The sequence below is a fragment of the Podarcis bocagei genome (genome assembly GCF_964188305.1).
Source record: "Podarcis bocagei genome assembly, chromosome: Z".
NCBI lineage: Eukaryota > Metazoa > Chordata > Lepidosauria > Squamata > Lacertidae > Podarcis > Podarcis bocagei.
Window position 1 is genome coordinate 45,904,487 of NC_138140.1, and position 21,007 is coordinate 45,925,493.

Below are 21,007 nucleotides of genomic sequence, written 5' to 3' on the forward strand. Positions count from 1 at the left end.
AAATGGATGCAAAGTTTTTTTGAACACTCTTATGGCTACAGTCCTATGTATTCAATGAGTGTGGGGAACATTCAACACCTGCCCCTGATGTTGCTAAACTACAAGTCCCATCATCCCTGGTGATTGGCCATGCTTGCTGTTGGGAGTTGTTGTTCAGCAACATCTGGAAGGCCATAGGTTTTCCACTCCCCACAGGAATCTGACACCAAATAGACTATACTTAAAGCAGGTTGGCACAAACTTGTGCCCCATCAAGTGGATTGCAGCCTTCTAGCTATGTATGGTGACTAATCTTAGGCTTGATAGTTCAGTGACATCTAGAGGGACACCTGCTCCTCACACCAGCTATACCAACTTCTACTATGGAAAACTATGTTCAATGCAGTGGGACTTACTTCTGAGACATCATGCACAAGATAGTGCTCTGGGTGTGCAGCCACAGAGGCCGTGGCATCAGTGGTGGAGGCCGTGGCAGAGGCAGAGGCAAGGCAGCAGAAACAGGACACTCCGGAATTCAAACAGAAACATTTGCGGTTTCTGTGAATCCATGATGTCCCGCTCAGTTCGGGACTGTTGAGTGGTATGTTCTCAGTATGGCACTGTAAAGAGGTCAGAAAGATGAAGCTCACACTCGGTTAGCTGGTTAACTACATAACCAGCACTGACTGAGCACTCTCCGGAGATTCAAGAGATGCCTCTTGGAATTCAACAGGGGAGCTTTAAGGACATGTTTTAACTTTTCTGTTGTGTTAAACTGGACTCCATTGTGTGCAACATTGGTGGGATGATGCCCTCTTAATTTTAGGGACTTTACATCATCTTCACTTAGTAGTACACATATTATAATGCAGCCTAGGGACCACTTTAGCAGACAGGCAGTATAGAAATTCTCCAATAAAACCAACCACTAAAATATGTCCTACCTAAGCCACAAATCCAGGTCTATACAGTGGTACCTTCGGGTTAAGTACTTAATTTGTTCCAAAAGTCCATTCTTAACCTGAAACTGTTCTTAATCTGAAGCACCACTTTAGCTAATGGGGACTCCTGCTGCCGCCGCTTCGCCGGAGCACAATTTCTGTTCTCATCCTGAAGCAAAGTTCTTAACCTGCAGCACTATTTCTGGCTTAGCGGAATCTGTAACCTGAAGCGTATGTAACCCAAGGTACCACTGTACTTCCATAGTTTCTTAGAATTGTAGAGTTCAAAGGGGCCCCTGAGGGTCATCTGTTCCAACCCTCTGCAATGCAGGAATATGCAGCTGTCCCATACAAGGATCAAACCTGCAACCTTGGCATAATCAGCACCATGCTCTAGCCCAGTGTTTCCCAACCGGTGTTCCGCGGCACACGAGTGTGCCGTGAGACATCGGCTGGTGTGCCGCGAGATGCCTGGAGGGAGGCGGGCGAGTCGGGCGGCGAGAGGCGGGGCGGCGGCGGCGAGGAGAGGCCGCGCCTCCTGCTGCTGCCTGGCGCTCCTCCTCGCAGCCGGCAGCGCTGCCTGGGCGCCTCCGCGCGACTCTGCCTCGCTGGGTTTGGTCTCCCAGCAGAGACGGGTCACACGCGCACCTCCCTCCCTCCCTCAGCCTGCGCGGAGGGAGAGCCAGAGAGAGGCATCGCTCCTGCGCGGCGGGAGAGGGAGCAGCCGGAGCGATGCCCCAAATGAGCTGAATTCCGAGCGAGGGACTGAGGGGGGAGGGAAAAAACTTTCACTTTCGTGCGTCCCTCCCGGCGTGACGCTGCGCGCTGACGTCACGGGGCGGGGCTTTAATGGTGGTGTGCCGCGAGATTTTTTTTCAGTAAACAGGTGTGCCGTTGCCCAAAAAAGTTTGGGAAACACTGCTCTAGCCAACTAAGCTATCTAAGGAATAATGCTATATAGTAGAGGCAATGAACGTGGAGCCTCCCAGGCAGTGCCAGATTTATGTATAAGCTAAATAAGCTATAGCTTTGGGGCCCACTCTCTTGGGGGCCTCAAAAAAATTTAAAGGGGAAAAAACTGGATGTAGATTTCCCAAATATAAGTTAAAAAACAAATAAAATAAAACCTACATACAGCAACAGTGTTTGTGTTGTGTAGGCTCCTATTTGTTACATGCAAATGACTTTAGATACCTATTAGGTCCATAAATTACCATATAGCATATATTCAACACAAAAAACAGTGATAATTTGTTGTTGACAAAGGACAGCTGGATTATATAAAGGGCCCCATTACCTTCAGTAGCTTAGGGCCTCATCAAACCTAAATCCAGCCCTGCTCCCAGGTGTTGTTCGACTGTGGCTCCCAAAATGCCCTTGCAAAACTGAGTAAGCCTTGCCACCATACCCTCATCTTATACAGAGCCTTTATTACTGAGTGGTTTGAGTAGCTTTGCATCCTAGTATCTGCCTTCTTAGGAACTGATACACAATGCTAATTTTTAAAAAATGAAACAAAAACCAGTTCATGTTTCTAAGAAGCTTCTTCATTTTAAATGGGATCGTCACATGCACAGCAACTTCCTGAGGAAAGGGAAAAGCAATGGAAAATTGTTTGCTTATACCACCATCTTGTGGCTGCTTGTTTAAAAGACTGTCTGAGGCATTCTTGTAAAAGGTCCTCATCTCTGGCTAAAGTACAAAAACACCATCAGAAACACATGCACCTGGGTGACCAGTGTGGGAACAAGATGCTGGAGGAGATATTGGATGCTGGCCTCATCCACTAAGGCTCTTCTTACGTTCTTGCTCCTGGGACACCTCAATGTCTGCTGTTGATCATAGGAAGCTGCCTTCAACTGAGTCAGACTATGCCTCCCATCCAATCCAATACTGCCTTCTCTGACTGGCAGTAATCTCTCTGGAGTCTTTAGTAATCATCTTTTCCCATCTCCACTGAAATTCTTTTGAACTGGCTTGAACCTGGGACCCTTCTGCATGCAAGATGGGAGCTGTTTTAGGGGAGGACTGTTTAGGGGGAGCTGCCCTAAAATGGTGTGGGACCAGTTTATCCAAAGGACTGTCTTCTCTCATATGAACTTGCTCATTCACTGAGTCCATCATTAGAGGCTTGGCTCCATATATCCTCTCCTATAGGTGGGAGGCTGGTAGTTACATTAAGGTTACCAGATTCTTTTCCATGAATCTGGGGACACTTTTCAACTTCAATGGATTTTGTCCAGGACTGATTTGTAAATCCAGGCACTGTCCCTGGGAAACGGGGACATCTGGTAACATTAAGTTACATGAGCAGGGCCTTTTCGACCTTGACCCACTCTGGCCCCCAGAATTTGATTAACTTTACTCCTGTTTCCTTTTAGCTTTCAAGACTCAAACTTATCTTTTCTCTTGCACTTGTCCTCCTGCTTAATTATTGTATTGCTTTTTTCTTTACTTTTGGTGCTGGATTGTGTTATAATCTTTTTTTAATTCTTTGCGTTATGTGTGTGTGCGTTGTGATTTTATATAAGCTGCTGTGAGCACTGAAAAAATGGAGAGGTCAAGGATATGAATACAAAACACACATACAAAAGTTGGACAAATAGTAGTGAGTGGTTTATTTGCCCTTTTCCTTCTTGCTCGTTTGTTTCTCAACATCATCTTGGACGGATGATGAAGAATGGCTATCACTGCTTTCATCACTCTCATCACCACTGTCTTCTTCAGAATCATCTCCTTTGGGGCCTCTTCGTAATGCATTAAAACATGGGCTGAAATGCCACAAAAAAACACTTCAATGAGGATATTGTGCATTTCCTGGCAGATTCCAGGTACATTTAATGGTGGGAAGGGTAATAAACCAGGGCTGCAGCTATACTGACCTGTTCAATGTTATTTTCCCGTATCAGAACGATATTAGATATGTTGTTCTAAAATGTCACTTGCTATTTAACATTTTTATCAAATGTAAGTAATACCCAGCCACACCATTTTCCAAAATGCTGTTTCTTTCCCTGCTGGTGGTCACTGGTTGCTCTGTTATGCCCTCTGGGGGGATATGTGAGCAGTGTTTCACCAATGTAGCAGCATAAAATGATTAAAAATTAAGCTATAAAAAGACAAGGTCATTATTAATGTAAAAAGTAGGAAGTCATGTGTCCATTTATGTTATCGAAACATTCCTTAACTCTTCCTTAACATTAAAAACCATGAGTATAGATCTGCCCCAAGTCTTATACCAGGTAAGACTATTTTCCAGTTTCAGCACTGACTGGCGATAACTCGACAGAGCTCAGGCAGGCATCTTTCCCTTCCCTTCCTATCTGATCTTTTAACAGGGTGATATCAGGGATCAAACCTGGGACGTTATGCATTCATGGTAGCAAGTGAAGGGAAGGATCCCTGCCTGAGACCTGAGCTACTGCAGGTCAGAGTAGAAGCACTGAATTTAAGAACCAGTAATCTCACTCAAAAGGGACGCGGATGGCGCTGTGGGTTAAACCACTGAGCCTAGGACGTTCTGATCAGAAGGTCAGCGGTTCGAATCCCCGCAACGGGGTGAGCTCCCGTTGCTTGGTCCCTGCTCCTGCCCACCTAGCAGTTCGAAAGCACGTCAAAGTGCAAGTAGATAAATAGGTACCGCTCCGGCGGGAAGGTAAACAGCGTTTCCGTGCACTGCTCTGGTTCGCCAGAAGCGGCTTAGCCATGCTGGCCACATGACCCGGAAGCTGTATGCCGGCTCCCTCGGCCAGTAAAGCGAGATGAGCGCCGCAACCCCAGAGTCAGCCACGACTGGACCTAATGGTCAGGGGTCCCTTTACCTTTTTAATCTCACTCAAAGCAAGAGAAATTCAGATGATTGCAACAGTTATAGGAAGGTGTGAGAGAGGGGTTTTGCTGCTTCCTTCCACCCTAGTCTATTTGCTCTGTCCATTTTTCTCCATCCCCAGCTCAGTTCCAGTAAACCAGGAGTGGGTAGCATGTGGGCTTCCAGATGTTGTACTTCAACCCCCCCCCATCAGCCCCAATTAGCATGGCCAATGGTCAGGGATGCTGGAGTCCAACATCCTCTGGAAGGCTACAAGTCCCCCAACGCTGCAGTAAGCCCTATCCCCCTAAATCCTCTCCTTTATATAAGAACAAGGAAGGCACGCCAATCCGTCATGTCCAATTTAGCTTTCAAAAAGCCAAGTGCAGCAGCAACAGGTGAGAAATTCTTTACTTGTGCAATGCACCTGCAGATGAAAGACCCACATACAGCTTTGGTAATTTCCCAATGTATGTTACACTCTTGCAGATGTGTTGAAACAACTCACTGGAACCCTATGCCAAAAGAGGTGCCATCTTGAAACTAGAAAAGATAATGCTTCCTTACAGTTTTGCTTCTTTTGATGTATTCAAACATTTCAATGAGGGTGTGCTAGAGATTAAAATGGTTCAACATCTAGTTAATTATGGCCTTTTTTGCTTGCTTGCTTTCTTCTTCTTCTTTTTAAAAAAGGCCTTTTTAAGCAACATCCAATAATATTCCTAGCAATAGCAGCAGTCCATCCACTCCACACAGCCCTTCCTGGGCAAATCACTTCAGCATTGATATGAATCCCATCTCTCACACATTCATTTCCCAGGGCTTATCTTAGCAGACCATTCTTTGCTAATTCTAGTCTCTTGTTTGGAGATGTGCCAGTGGCTCTGCTTGGCTATCCGCACTTTCAGCATTGGGTGCTGAGAGCAGAGGAAATTGTAAATGCAAAGATTCTATGCAGGAGGTCCATGTGTGCAAACTTTCAACAAATAACCATCTGGCGAGCGGAGAGGAATAATGCCTGAGTGTGTGTGGTTCCATATGCCCAGGCAGGGCAATTTATTTTTCATGGCAAATAACTCGATAGCTGAGCAACTTTATGCTAAAAATTTGTGGGGGAACATAGGGAAGTTACGGTACCCCAGATCAGACTGTTGGCCTGCCTATTGTCTACCCTGATGGTCAGTGGCCACACCCATACCATATGTTTAAAGCACATTCAGCAATCATATAAAGCAAATGGTGGCCCACTCCCCCCTTCAAATTCTGGAAATTGTACTTCGTTCAGGTTGCTAGGAATTGTAGCTCTGTGAGGAAATTCCACAGGGCAGGGCCTGCCACACTAAAGTGAAGGCCAATCTAATCTCTGGGGCATGGGTAGCCTCCAGAAATGTCCCATCAGGAGGTCACAGTGATCAAGGTGGATCTTCTAGTTATGGGGTGGAAATGTGTCTTATCATCTCCTGCTTCCTGGTCCCTTTAATGGAGATGTCAGAGACTGGACGTGGGGCCTTTTGGATGTGCTCTGCCGCTGAGTTGGAGATGGAGGGACTCTATCTTAGAGACACCAACTTGCAAGTGTGGTGGGGGGCCCAACATCCCATATGTGATGATATCATGTCAGGACATCACACCAGCTTGGAGGAGCCAGGAATGTGGTGGCTTCAATGGTTCGTGGCTGCTGCTGCTGCTGCTGCTACTGCCACCAGGAGAAGGAGGAGGATGACCCAGCCACTAAGGCCACATTGCCATTCTGTTCCTGGCTCCTCCAACCTGACATGACCTTTTTTTTAACATTGGGGGGGTGTCCCTCACAAGCAAATGTTGAGGGCATCCAAAAAGGTTTGGCCCCTAGGAGTCGGCACCTCTGCTCCCTCCACTCCACTGCATTTTACTGTGAGAGTGCCGAAGTGTCCCATAATGCAGCTGTGCTTTTACACAGGAGGAAGTATCTCTTACCTCCTCTCCACAATAAAACAGCAACATGGAAGACATGCAAGAAGGATCAGTCCTCCTATCCCGGCACCAAGCATCCGCAGGATCTGTTGAGGGCCTGTTACAGTTCAATCAACATCAGCTTGGCTTGTAACTGTCCTACAACCTAGTAATGAGTCAGCTTTGCTTCATGGCCGCATCTGCAATAAATAATCTCCAAAGCACGTGGATGTCTATAGTACACTAGGAGCTGTGCTCCTGTTTGCTCCACCACCACCCCTGCCATTTTCCCCACATTAACCCCTTGGAGCTTCCACCTCCCACCCCATGCAACTACTTAAGCTCAACCTGATTTCTGAAGCCACTTCCCTTTTCTACTCTGCAGCTCTGCTTTATACCCCTTTGTACATGCCTTCACTCCCATGCCTCCTTTCCCCTCCTTTTGTGCAACCCCTCTTGCACATAAACCACTCCATGGTAACGTCTTGCATCTCCTCCTCCTACATACTGCAACTACTACACACTTTGTTCACCTTCTATCCAAGTTATGAAGCATACCCTGCAACTGTCCTGGGACACAAACACCCTTTTTTAAAATCACTACAGAATGGTGATGTTTTGGGTGCCATGATCTTTCCCAACTCCTTTCTTGTTGCAGTCAAGTCTCTGCAGCTAGAAAGCTAGCACAGGAGTGAGATAGAAGCTCTACCTCTCAGATTTGTTTTGTTTTTAATGTGGGTTAGATTTAAAACAAATATATGTTCCTTCACAGGCAGTCTAACATGGTAATGTCCACACTCCTGCCTCTGGACTTCTACCACTTCATTTCGCTGCACCTGTATAGAGGATCTTAAGTTTTGTACCGCAGTTACATGGTTAGTGGGAAAAGTTTATTTCTGGGATGCAACCCTGAGTTCAAACTGCTCTGATGTAAACCAACACTCCTGTGCTATCACAGAAACATAGGAGAACCATTGTGGTGTAACAGCTAAAGTGCTGTCATTCCTATCAGCCCCCAAATGCCTGGCCTGGGGTCAAAACTGATGGGAGTTAGAGCTATTGGAGGGCAGCAGGCTAGGGGAAGCTGTGATAAGGCATTCATTTTAAATTGAGTGTTAGATAGGGAAGTGTCTTGGGGGGAGTATTCCCTATAGGAGGGGAATGAACAATTACTTTACAGTTAATATCCCTTTAAAAAATTAGTTTTATTAGAGATTTTTTGTGTTGCAACACAAGCAAACAAATAATTGGGTGAAAGTACATTCTATTGCACAGCATTCATGCAGGGTATTGTGTCAGCATCATGTGGGTAGGTCTTTTTTATTATGATTAATATGTCCTTTTATGCCAGTATTTTTCATTATTACCTTTTTTCAGAGGCGGTCAAGGTGGCATAGGAGCCAACTCCTAGGGGCCGTGGGTGCTCCACCCCCCACAATAAAATATTTCAGGGGCTGGTCCACTGGCGGAGGAAGAGGAGTGCGGGGGGAGTGCACTGCCCCCGGCAGCGTGATCCCAGTAGGGAGCCATCGCAGCTGCCCGCCCCCCTGCACTGGGTGCCATGCCCCTGCAGGTGGTGTGCCCCACCCCCAGGATGCGCACCACGCCCCTTCGGGCAGTGTGCCACGCCCCCAGGGCGCATGCCATGCCTCTGCAGATGGCGCGCCATGTCCCCAGGATGCGCGGCCCGCCCCTGCAGGTGACGCGCCCCACCGCGTGACGTATGCCAGCCCCGCCCCTGCCTGCTCTCCACCCCCTGGTGCTGGAGCATGAAGCTCCACCCCTGGGCTGGTCTCCTGCAAAGTTGATAGGCATTGCCATTCAAATGGTGTGTGTGCACCGTGTCATGTGATTGATTATGCAGGGTGGTGCTTACCTGGCCCCCCACAATATTTTATTCAAGTTGGCAGCCCTGCAAGATGGCATAAACACCCAGTTGGCCCTCATAACTACCCTGTGAGGTATGTTAGGGTAGTAGGGTTAGGGTTAGGGTTAGGGTTTAGGGTTAGGATTAGGGTTTAGCGTTAGGGTCAGGGTCAGGGTTAGGGTTAGGGTTAGGGTTAGGGTTTAGGGTTAGGGTTAGGGTTAGGGTTAGGGTTAGGGTTAGGGTTAGGGTTAGGGTTAGAGCCTAGCAGCATTTTGAGGCCACCTAGTTGGGGAAGGTTGCCTTATCACAATATGAATTTGAACATTTTGGGGTGCACTCCTGGCTGAATCTTTGTCATTGGACACACAAGTAACTACATTGGCTATGACTGCCTATGGCTGTTAAGGAATATAGGAAGCTGCCTTTGTACTGAATTGGTCCATCTAGCTCAGTATTGTCTGCACTGACTGGCAGAGGCACTCCAGGGAATCTTTCCCAGCCTTACCTGGATATCAAACCAGGGACATCCTGCATGCAAAGCAGATGTCCTACACTGAGCTGAAGCCCTTCCTGGCAGCTCTGGATTGGGCTTGTTTAATTGCAGAAGTCCAGGCATCTGTAACCTCCAGAATGTATCACAGCATTGCATTATTTGTGGGGCATCCATTATAGTTGAGCTGGAGAAGGCTGCTGCCAGGTTGTTGGAGGAGGTACCTCATTCACAGGGCAAAACATCTGTGCTGAAGGAGTTGCAGAGGCTGCAAATATGATACTGGGCCAAATTTAAGGTCTTTCTATGGAACAACTTGAAGACCAGGTTATCTCTGGGAATGCTTTACATTCTGCACCTCTGCTGAGATATTTCAATGCTGTTAGCATTGCCATATGCTCCTGAGGTTCATCTTATGATCACTTTTTATTCCAGCAGGCCTTTTAACAGTCAGATCTGATTTTATAGTTTTAAACTGGTTTTATATATTTATTGCACTGTTGAGTTTGACGTATGCTACTTAGAGACAATTGTGCTTAAGTAATATATAATTTGTCTGAGTAAAAATAAATTAAATAGAATAAAGCCAGAGCCTTCTCTTTGGAATGCAATTCCAATAAGCACCCACTGTTTCGACACCTGCTTAACATGCACCTGTTTACTCAGGCTTCCCTTGGGCGATCAAGCTATGTTGATGCATTAATCTGCTCTACTGATTTGCAACGAGTTTGGGACTTGCTTTATGAATGCAATTTTATTTCATACAAAGTATCAGAGCGGTTTGCAACAGTTATACGTAAAACCCTACAATAAAAACCACATTAAAATTCTGAAATCAGAAATCAGCTAGCTATTATGGAGAGATGCAGCCTTAATTGCCTGCATAAGCCTATTGGAATAGGAAAGTTTTCAGCAGGCATTTAAAACTGAAAACAGAAGGTGCCTGCCGAATCTCTGTTGGCAGACTATTCCATAATGCTGGACCAATGACACTCAGGGATTAGGTCTTGTTGTTGGCAAATAAGCCTTGCCAACTTGGGGAAGCACCACCAACATGGCTGCAGATGATCTCAGTGATTGTCCTGGGATAGGAAGGTTCAGGTGTTCCCTAAGGTCCCTAAAATTTTCAGTGCTTTGTGAATTAGCATATATACTTGAGTATAAGCCAACCCGAATATAAGCCGAGGCACCTAACTTTACCACAAAAAACTGGGAAAACTTATTGACTCGAGTATAAGCTGGTTTACCACACCACAAACCTGGTGGTGGTGGCAGCGGCAGAGGAAGAACAAAAGGGCTGCTTTCAGGCTGCTTGTTCCTCCTCTGCCAACGCCAACAGCGGCAAAGGTGGAGGAGGAGGAAGGAGCAGCCTGAAAGGACCCTCACTTGAGTATAAGCCAAGGGGGGCTTTTTCAGCATAAAAATGTGCTGAAAAAGTCAGCTTATACTTGATTATATACGGTAAAACTCTATATACTTGAATCTATTTTGGAAGCAGATGGACAACCAGTGCAGATGCTTTAACAATGGTCTCACATGTTGGCCACATTCTCCCATCAGCAGTCTGGCAGTCACATTCTGCACTGACTGTAGCTCCCTAATCAGGCCCAAAGGCAGCCCCACATAGTGTGCACTGCAGTAATCCAGCCTTGAGGTTACCAATGCCTGGACTACAATGGTAGATAGGTAGCCGTGTTGGTCTGCCATAGTCAAAATAAAAAAATTCCTTCCAGTAGCACCTTAAAGACCAACTAAGTTAGTTCTTGGTATGAGCTTTCGTGTGCATGCACACTTCTTCAGATACCTCTACACAGACTACAATGTAAGGCTATCCCTGTACAGGACATAGCTGTCAACCTTCCCTTTTTTGCGGGAAATTCCCTTATTCCAGCGCTGTTTCCCGCTGCTTCCCGCTGCTATCCCGGATTGTTAGATATCCCGTAGACTGTCCCCTGGACAAGTGAGGCTGCTGATCCCTTATTTTCGAGGCTGCTGATCCCTTTTTTTCAAATCTGAAAGTTGACAGCTAAGGTACAGGAATGGCTGTATTGTTGATTTTATGCAGTTCACTGCCATAATATTTTCCCCCCTATAATGTTGCTGGCATATAAACATTGCAAATAAGTAAAATAAAAATTATTCCCTTTTAAGTTGCAAAAGCAGTTTGTCATGTGGCATCAGAAGAAGAGAGGCTGCCTGTCTGAGAAAACAAACAAACTCAAAGACTCCAAACATGTGAAACTAGCTGCAGAGGGGTTTTTGTTGGCTCCTGATCTACATTTGTTGTAAATATAACTGTGATGGAAATCCTGCTGGATCAGCCCTAAGGTCCACCTAGCCTGGCAGCTTTCTTTCCAAGAGGCCACCCAGAAGCGTCCAGGAAGACCACATGAAAGCAACAGGCCTTGCCTCCCACTGTTCTCAAAACTGGCAGGGGAAAATAGCAAACATGTTCAGCGAAGTGAAGAATCAGACGATTGAACAGGGCAATAAAATTGCCAATTACCCATTGCAGGAGGTAACCCAATAATTTGTGAGATGCTGGAGTCTTAGAGGCCTGTGAAGGGTTTGTGTTTTGTCAACAGATTGTTAGAATGCACACAGCGTGTGCTTTGTGGACTATAAGCACGTGTTGTTTATTGACATATGCTGCACACCCTGAAGCATTCAAGTACCAAAACCGCTGTACAAACAGACAAACTGGATGGAAAATAAACTCTACAGGAGAAGCACACTGAATTTTGAAGAACCATTTTAAGATGCACTCCAAGACACAATGGGAGCCACAATATCTGTGTGCACTGATGTAAAATGAAACAGATGACTACTCTGTGAAGTCAAAGGGTGCAGGACCTGTCGCCTTCTAGTTGTTGTTACGGATGATGGAATGAAGGAATTGTAGCCCAGCAACAACTGGTACAGCACAACACTTAACCTGGTCTAGTCCAACACTGTTTGCTCTGACTGGTATGACTTCTCAGACAGAAATATTTCCCAGATCGGCTAACTGAGATTTTTACTTAACTGGCAAGGAGAGAGATATAACCTGGGACCTACTGTGTGACAATCCTATGTTCCGAGCTATGGCCCCTCATGCTCATTTGAGAGCTTCCTGGTGCATTATGTAAGTCCTCAACACAGACCTGCAAGCAGTGGAGGCTAGTCCATTAAGTAGGGCAAGTGGGGAACTGCCCCTTGAAGCTGAGCTGCTCTCAGCCATCCCCCACCTGCCTGCCTCCTTGATTACAACCAATCCAGGGGTTGGCAATGCATTTTCATCTTCCTCCCCACGAGTTTCATTGTTATCCCTTGAATGGAGGAATGTGGGGTGGGGTAATCAGAGCGAGTTGGCTCTGCTTGTCATTGGCTCTGACTTCACCTACTGCTGGCTTCTGCCCCAACTAATCCCAAGGGACACTAGAAGCCACTACTGCTTACAAACCTGACCCTGTATCTATACTACTCTGCTGTGCCACTTGGGAAAAGCAGCAACAAGGTCTTGGCTGAAGGTGGCAGTGTAGGCATAAGAAACTATGTGTGTCCAGCTTTGCAGAACAAGTGGAAGAGCCCTGGAGGCAGAATGCCACTTACGGTCTTTGAGTGGAGTGTAGCAGTCCAGCTGAACATGCTTTTTAGACGAGAAGCAGCACTTGTGTTCCAGACACGACGACTTGTTGCTCTTTTCCCCAGCTTGGCAAGGCACCACTGCCTGATTTGTTTTGGGTCGACACGCTTTGGGAAATGAAGCAGAAATGCAAGATTTCAGTTCCAAGCCCAGTTTAAACGTGTACACACTGAGGCACAAGGCAAAGTTATTCCAGATCACTGCTTCCATTTAGGGTGGCCATGTGTTCCACTTTAAAGAGAAGAACAGTCCTTTAGGTCTCTTCAGTCCAAGTCTGGTTTAAAGACAAAAGACCCTAAGAAGAGAGAGCAAGAGGGTTCTTAGAGTCACCCGTCAACAGTGAGTGACAACACCTGGGCAGGTGACTGAGCAGGCATGAAGTTCTCCTGGTCACCATCTTCCCCAATTACAGGGTATCCAAGAGAATTCCATACAGAGCAGACCTATTGAAATGAGTGGACCTAAATTAGTCATGTCCATTCATTTCAGTGGGTCCAACATTAGAATTACTATGGCTTGAATCGATGCAGGGCCGTCTTTAGCAGATGCGGTGCCGGGGTGCAAATATCTGCCCAGCACCCCCAAATTACCATGGATAGTGTTGGGGTGGCCATAGCTGTGCACTGCCAGCCATCTGGGGGGGGGGAGCGCAACTCTCCCCCATGCCGCTGTGGAAGAGCGAACCCCGCAGAGGCTTGGGAGTGAAGTTGCGCCCCTCCCAAGCCTCCTTGGGAGGAGAGCAATCCCCGCAGAGGCTTGGGAGGCTAGCTGCGCGCCCGCCAGCCATATGGTTGGTGGGGCACAGCTGGCAGGCATGCAGGGAAAGGGGAGGTCATCGGCAAAGCCACACAGCTCCCCCACTTGCTAGGGTGCCCCTGAGAGGCCGGCGCCCTGGCGTGACGCACCACTAAGCCCTATGGGAAAGATGGTTCTGAATCCATTTTTGTATCTATATCAGGAGTGAAGAACCTTTCACCCACCCACCCCAGATGTTGCTGGACTACAACTCTGAGCAGCCTAGACTATGCTGGGTGGGACTAATGGGATATGCAGTTTAGCAATGACCAGAGGACTAGAGGTTTCCCAGCCCTGATCTATGCATACAAATTAGCTCAGTGTCCTCTTTCTATGAGACATGTTTCCTTTTTCCAGGGGGGATATGCAAATGGGTGATATTATGTTTTATTGGAAATTTGCTGAGAGTTCCTTCTCACTTATGCATCAACTCCATGCAAGGGAGGAAAGGAATAGTAGCAGGGGGGAAAGCACAGAAAGACACAGAGGGGTCAGGCATCAACGTGGTGGTTTTGAAAGTATGTTTTTGATTGAGCCTTTTGCTTTGGAGTATCTGAATAAGATTCAGGAGGGCCTTTTTCCTTTGAAGGTTGGAACAAACTGGGCAATCTCCACACACTAATGAGCTGATTATTTCCAAGTGCCACTTTGAAGTCTGCTTCTGCTTTTGGTGGAAACAGCAACACTGCCGCCAAAAAGCAAAAGAGCCATGCAGCAAGATCTGTGCAAGGCCCTTCTTTCATTTATTTAAACAATTTATATACCACTTAACTACAATAGTCTCTAAGCGGTTTGCAAAGGTACTTAATGGGGCTTTGCAATTGCTTCGTTTGTAAAAAGCAGCCCCTACACTGCACAGCAAACTGATTCTGAAATCCACTAGTGGGAGAAAAAGAGGGAACCGAAAGCAGGGTCGCCCTTCTTCTCCTTCAACTTCTTCAGCATCCAGCCACTGCAGCAAGTGTTGCCGACCTTTCGGGAGTCTGTGGGCACATTTGTAAGCAAAGAGAAATGGTCATGGGCACGACACACACGTGCAGCAGCTCCCCTATCCAGCCCCCAGCCGTTACTCACTTGAAATTGCCTCCTTGCCACAATCAAACTGGGGGTGGGTGAAAAGCATTCCATTGGCTAAGGAAGGATTGTTGCAAGATTAATTTTAGAGGGGGGATGGAGCCCTGCAGGCACCAGGGAAGTCTGCTGTGGACACCTGCAAGCACATGTGCAGCATGCTGGGGATCCATGCACCACAGCTCAGCAGGAGGAGGAGCAAGGCTTGCCTTGTGCTCCATTAGCCTGCTTGACCCAACCCCTATGCTCTTGGAGTATGGCATGAATGGGAGAGAAAGGAAAACCCTGCTTTATTGGCCTGCCCAGCACTGGATTTATGGATTGTATACAAGTCCTACTCAGTGTAAAACCATCAAACATAAGGAGACTAAGTCCTTTAATTTCAATGGGTATACTCTGAGCAGGACCACCACTGGATAACTATGTACATGTCTGTGAATATCCACATGTATCTCTAAGTCCTTTTGGTTGTTCCACTACCTTCAGGTGGCGGCAGCCTAGGAAAGCTTATTCTCTGTGGCAGCCCTTAAGTTGTGGAATCCCCTCCCACCAGAAGTGTGTCTGGATTCTTCACTTTGAGGCTTTTAGTGAATGCTAAAGATGCCCCTTTTTACCCTGACATTTGACACTTGAGATGTCTCTTTTTAAGATGGTCCCCTCTTCTCTCTTTGCAAGTTGAAAACAAACTGTTTTTATGTTGTGTTTTCAATTGTTGTAACATTCTCTGGGATCTTAGGGTGAAGGGTGGGTAACAAACAACAACAGCAGCTACTGCTGCCTTGACTTTTTTCTTTTGCTGTCAATACATTGTTGGGTTACTAGATACAGCACTATGCAAACATTTGATACCTACCATTAATTCTGCATTGGGAGCATCTCAACCCATCCAAAGAACAGCTCAAACTAGTCCTATGCATCAGGAGGGCTTTGAGGGCTTCTCAAATAAGACGACCTTCATGGTCCCTTCCAACTCTACAATTCTATTATTCTAAGATGCTTACAAACCAGTATGGGTGATCCATGTGCAGCTGCAATATGAGAGGAAATGGGGGGTTAATTCCTTTGGACAACCCCTTTTTATTTCCTTTTCCAAACATGAAACGTGGCACTCTTCATAGAACAACACCCCTCAATATAGCTCAACAAAGAGACCTTTCACTGAAGGACCACAGTAACAAACATTTCTAATCCTCTCAAGGACTTGAAGAGGGGGCAATGAAAAATGATGCTACAACAGCACTTACTCACTGGGTTGAAAAAGGTCACCAGCTGTTCAGATACGATCTGTACTTTCGTCCTTGGCTCAGGGGGAGCAACTTCAGTTTCATTTAAATCATCCAAGGTCGGAAATGCAGAACCTGAAAAACACAGGACAATTCAAACTCCTGCACGGCAACTCAAGGGGAAAATTCATTTAAGTACCATAATACAGTTTTCCCACTTAAACTCTCTCCCCCCCCCCCCGCCCCAATCAAAACACTTTCCCCCACTCAGCTTCTGATCCCCTGTTCTTCAGGTAACTGATGGACTGAGTACTATGCCCTCTGTCTTAGTGGTGGTTGGAGAATATCAGGTCAGTTCAAAATAAAATCTCACTCACCCATGCTTTGTAAGTATATGAAGGAGCCAATCTGGCACATACAGTGGTACCTTGGTTGTCCAACTTAATCCATTCCGGGAGTCCGTTTGACTCCCAGAACTGTTCGAAAACCAAGGTGTGGCTTCTGATTGGCTGCAGGAGCTTCCTGCACTCAAGCGGAAGCCACATCAAATGTTCAGCTTCCAAGAAACGTCTGCAAACCAGAACACTACTTCTGAGTTTGTGGCGTTCGGGAGCCGATTTGTTCGGGAGCCAAGCAGTTTGACAACCAAGGTACCACTGTATTGCCAAGTCCTGAATAGGTTAGCTGGGAAAAATCAACCTGACCCAACTATGTCTTCCCAGATACTCAGTGCTCCACAAAGGTAGCACTGGTTTTGGGAGGGTAATTGCTGCTATCCCATGAGGATCAGAGACCATCTGGTGCACTCCTAGAGATGTGTGGAAGCTGATGGATTCCTGAATGCTGCAAGAGATTTTCCGGAAGGCAATTCTGCCAAGGTCCTAGTCTCCCTGTGGAATGGTGAGGCATGGCAGGCCATAGACACAACTGCACCCAAATGTCCTCTCTGGTGCTGCGGAAGTTAGGCAACCACCCGATTTACTAAGGAGTTCCAGGCAGCTGGAGACAATTGCATACAAGGCGTATAAGTTTTGCTCTGAAGGAGACTGTACACATGGAAGAGCACATAATCTTGCCTGTGTGGTGGTTAGTATGGAGAAAACAGCCTACTTGGCAACCCATGTACCACTTAGAAAAGCTATTATGCAATGGAAGTGGCAATGATTTACCCTCATTAACCCAGTCTTGGAGCCATCAGATGCCTACCGTGGAAAATAATAATAATAATAATAATAATAATAATAATAATAATAATAATAATAATAATAATAATAATTTATACCCCACCCTCCCCAGCCAAGACCAGGCTCAGGGTGGCTAACAACCAATAATAAAAACAAGTTGATTGAAATACAACTTAAAAAACAAGATTAAAATATAACATTTAAACATTAAAATGCAGCCTCATCACAGGAGAAGAAAGGAAAAAAGAAAGAGGGGGAGGGAATCAAATTGATTTCAAGCCAAAGGCCAGGTGGGAGAACTCTGTTTTACAGGCCCTGCAGAAAGAAATCAGATCCTGCAGGGCCCTGGTCTCATGAGACAGAGCATTCCACCAGGCCAGTGTTGAAAAGGCCCTGGCTCTGGTTGCGGCTAATCTAACTTCCTTAGGGCCCGGGACCTCTAGGGTGTTGCTATTTATGGACCTTAAGGTCCTCCGTGGGGCATACCGGGAGAGGCGGTCCCGTAGGTCCTAGGCTGTAAAGGAAAATCTGCAAGGGCAAAATTATCTGCTTCATATGGACTTGAGTGCTGCTCTTGCTGGCTGTTGAGAGTAAAGTGGTGTGTCTTCAGTGATGTAGGGAAAAAACCACCCTGGGGCCTGGACCCAGGAGGTGGTGCTTCCGCTCTTGGTTGAAACTGGTTATCTTGATATACTCCAGTTCAGGTTCAGGGCCAGTTTGGGCATAGAATCAGCCTTGATCTTGATCGGATGGGTGACATTTGGGTGAAAGACAGAAGCACCATGAACCTGTTGACTCCCCTAGATGACTCAGTGGGTTGAGATACCACAGACCACAGTGTATGTCTGCTTTCAGTGAGTTCGTAGTTTGTTTTGCGGTGGCTTCACTACTACTTACAGGGTCTGTTCCATTGAAAAGTATTGACTGATGGTGCCTTGGACCCCTAGGAGTTGTTGGGTACCACAATTTTGTTTCCAACACTATTTAATATCTACATGAAGCTGCTGTGGAGGTCATTGGAAGGTTTCTGGCAAGATGTCACTCAGTTCCATTTCTCTGTAACATCTCAAATCAGGAGGTCCTAAACTGGTGCCTGGATGCATTTGTGAGCTGGATGCCGGTATATAATCCTGAGTATTTGCAAAATTGCATTGGACTAATGGAAGCTGGAATCCAACAACTGACAGAATGAAACATGCTGGCTACTTTTGAGCTAGCTCAGGACTTGCAGCAGCTGTTTACAGCTTTAGACAAGTGCTAGGGCTCTCAATTCATTTCTCAGCTTAGGAAAGTTGGGTATTGTTAGCTGAAAATGACCCAGTAGGCCAACCTTTGAAGCCTAGTGGTCCTATTTAAGCACATAGGCAATACGTTCCCTGGACTATGGATTGAATTGATACCTACTGTATTCAAAGCATGTATACTTCACCACTGAGTGATGGCACTTTTCAAAGCAGTGATGGGAGTAGTAGGGAGAGGGAGAAGAAGAAATTGATTGGGGGATAAGAACTAATCCAGGCTACCAGTTTGCCCACATGCCATTTAGATCAACAGATACATACAACTAGAGTACAGATTGGATATGGTCAACTAGTGCCTAGCCATTCTATTAAAAAAACCCCCACACACAACACCTTGAATTTTAAAAGTTGGTAGCCTTATAATTTTCCCCAAGCAATTCCTCTATTGTCAAACATTGCAAGCTATCTTGTGTTTAAGAACTACTCTTTAAAATACTCACTTGGGCCAACAGCATGATACAATACACACAAGCATTTTGCTAAAATCTGGGTCACAGAGATCATCATCAGTATTACTTCTGCAATGAAAAACAAATAATGTAAACTCCAGCAACCCTTCACCTGCTTATTGAGGGAAGAAGACTCAAAAGTCTTGTCTTACTTGGATCACTTTTGCATGGGGCAACACAATCATTTTGCATGGGAACCCCAGATCAATTCCACATGTTAAAAAAACACTTTGTAGAATCACACTTGATGTCAGGGACTGGTTGGGTGCAGAGGATTGGTGGGAGGAACTAGCTGGGGAACCCCCAAGGGAAGAAGGCTGAGAGCAGAGGGATTGATGGTGGGATGATGGAGTGGTCAGAGGGAGAAGAGGGAGTAGACTGGGAAGAGGAGACATCAGAAGCTGAAGAGGTAACAGGGTTTAGTGAGCTGGGAGAGTCTATGGCAGAGAGAAGTCCAGAATCAGAAACGGAAGTTGAAGTAGGAGAGGAGGGAGGCCAAGAAGCAGAGATGAGTCTGGCTGGTGAAGAGTCACAGGTGTTTCCCCTTCCTGCTGCAACAAGCTCCCCTCCCTCCTTGTACCGCAGAACCAAGAGAGGCATGTAGAGTGTGGACAAGGTTAGCATCACACAGATTCAGTCTTGCATTCCTTGGGGGAAATCCTGGAGAGGTGGGGACTTAGGCAGCTGTGGGAAGGTGGGGACCTTCAGTCTCCGCAACTGCTTCATGGGGGCAAGCCGTACCAAAAAGGAGTTGCTGTGCTCATTAGGACTGGCACTCCTGTGGAGATCCTGTTTTTGCTGATAAAGAGTTAACTCCACTTGCTTTGTGTGCTTTACCGCTGACTCACTCCAGGCACTTGCCAACTCAGTTGATGCTACTGAGTCCAGCAAATCTCTCAACTCCATAAATTTCATTTCAGACCATGAAAGGGTCATTGGATGAAGGTTGGATGAGGGTGAGTTAGTGTGGCAGTTATGAGTTAAGACCAGGTTTGAGGAACCTGTGGCCCTCCAGTTGCTCTTGAACTCCCATCATTCATGACCATTTGCCATGGTGGCTTGGGGCTGGTGGGAACTTAGAATTGTAGAGTTGGAAGGGACCACAAGAGTCATCTAGCCCAACCCTCTGCAATGCAACTGGAGCCCAACAACACCTGGAGGGCCCCAGGCTCCACATCTTTAGTTTAGACTTAGCTGGGGAAGATAACCAAGTTTACAGTGGGTGGCCTTGGGCCAGTCTTCCTCTCTCAGGCATTGCACTCAACAGGGGGGTTTTGAGAATGTATCGGGGTGCATCTAAGTACAGTGGTCTGAGCTCAATAGAATAAAATAGGCAACAAAGGTGAATAACAAAAATCATGCTGCCACCTGATTGAAGAAATCTTAGCTGACTGAACTTTACTCAAGCAGCTAGATTGAATTTGCATAGATTCTCACCTAAGTAAAACAAGCAGACTCTCCCCATAATTTTGTCTTTAAATAAATAACACGTCCCAGCAGATACCCAAAAATATTACCTCATGTGTCAGGATGGTGCCCACTACCTGCAGGTGTTAGGGAGGTAGGTCTGATAATGCTCACCACCTGTAGTTTCTGAAAGTTTATATATATATATATTTAAAAAAATGTTTAATCTGCTGCCCTAGTAGCCTCTCACTTCAACGTTAGTAATATGTTAATCAAATTAAATTGATGCATCAAATCAGCTCTGGGTTTAACCAGCAAACCCTGATTGACTTTTGGCCAGAAATGGGACATTCCCAATGGTAGAAACCTTTAGTGCAGATCTTAACTTTCCAGAGAACAGTGCAAATCTTGCTTACTTTAAACTGGGGTGCAGGACCTTAATATTACTGAGCAAACTAAGGGCATCCTAATTCATACTAACTGCAGAGACATGGATGGAGAAGAAACAAATCACCTAACCTAATACAGGGTTATGATAAAACTGATAAATAAAACTCACAGTAAGGTTAAAGTAGATTCATTTAACCTTAGCTACTGAGAGATCTCCAGCCACCCTTTCTAGCTTTTAGAAAAGAATCAATTGTCCTATGGCTCAACTGAAGTTACATACATTTCTGTATTTTGAGGTCACTGCACACTTGTCAACTTGCAGACTCTTTAAGGAAATGGTTCAGTGCTGTAGCTATGGGGATCTCTATTATGACTTACACGCTTGGTAATGACTTCCAGAGAGGTGGCTATTTTAACCAGTTTGAATATTTTAAAGATCATGATTTGTTGTTGAATGAAATTATGCCACAAGCCTTTAAGGTCTCAAATGACTTTTAAAAGGTTACCAGATTTTTTTCAAAGAATCCAAGAAGAGAAAAAAAAGT

The 21,007-nt window shown here is 46.0% G+C and overlaps 1 protein-coding gene across 1 annotated transcript; it reads right to left on the reverse strand.

Annotated features, from left to right (window-relative positions):
• Positions 1 to 3,519: 3,519 nt before the first annotated feature.
• FMR1NB (FMR1 neighbor) lies at positions 3,520 to 20,770 on the reverse strand. The gene is made up of 7 exons (XM_081179563.1): positions 20,743 to 20,770; positions 20,210 to 20,258; positions 18,657 to 18,734; positions 15,753 to 15,866; positions 12,609 to 12,749; positions 6,685 to 6,778; positions 3,520 to 3,691 (listed from the first exon to the last, which is right to left on the reverse strand). Exons 3-7 carry the CDS (start codon positions 18,721 to 18,723, stop codon positions 3,538 to 3,540), a joined length of 570 nt encoding a protein of 189 aa, XP_081035689.1. The 5' UTR covers positions 18,724 to 18,734; positions 20,210 to 20,258; positions 20,743 to 20,770; the 3' UTR covers positions 3,520 to 3,537.
• Positions 20,771 to 21,007: the final 237 nt, after the last annotated feature.

Bases quoted from the DNA above. Each gene is read 5' to 3' on its own strand.
- FMR1NB (XM_081179563.1), bottom strand. From the start codon at position 18,723: ATGATGATCTCTGTGACCCAGATTTTAGCAAAATGCTTGTGTGTATTG. The intron at 15,867-18,656 runs GTGAGTATTTTA...TGTGTTTTTCAG, and splicing joins GTATCATGCTGTTGGCCCAA to GTTCTGCATTTCCGACCTTG. The intron at 3,692-6,684 runs GTAAGAGATACT...GTGGCATTTCAG, and splicing joins TGTTTTATTGTGGAGAGGAG to CCCATGTTTTAATGCATTAC.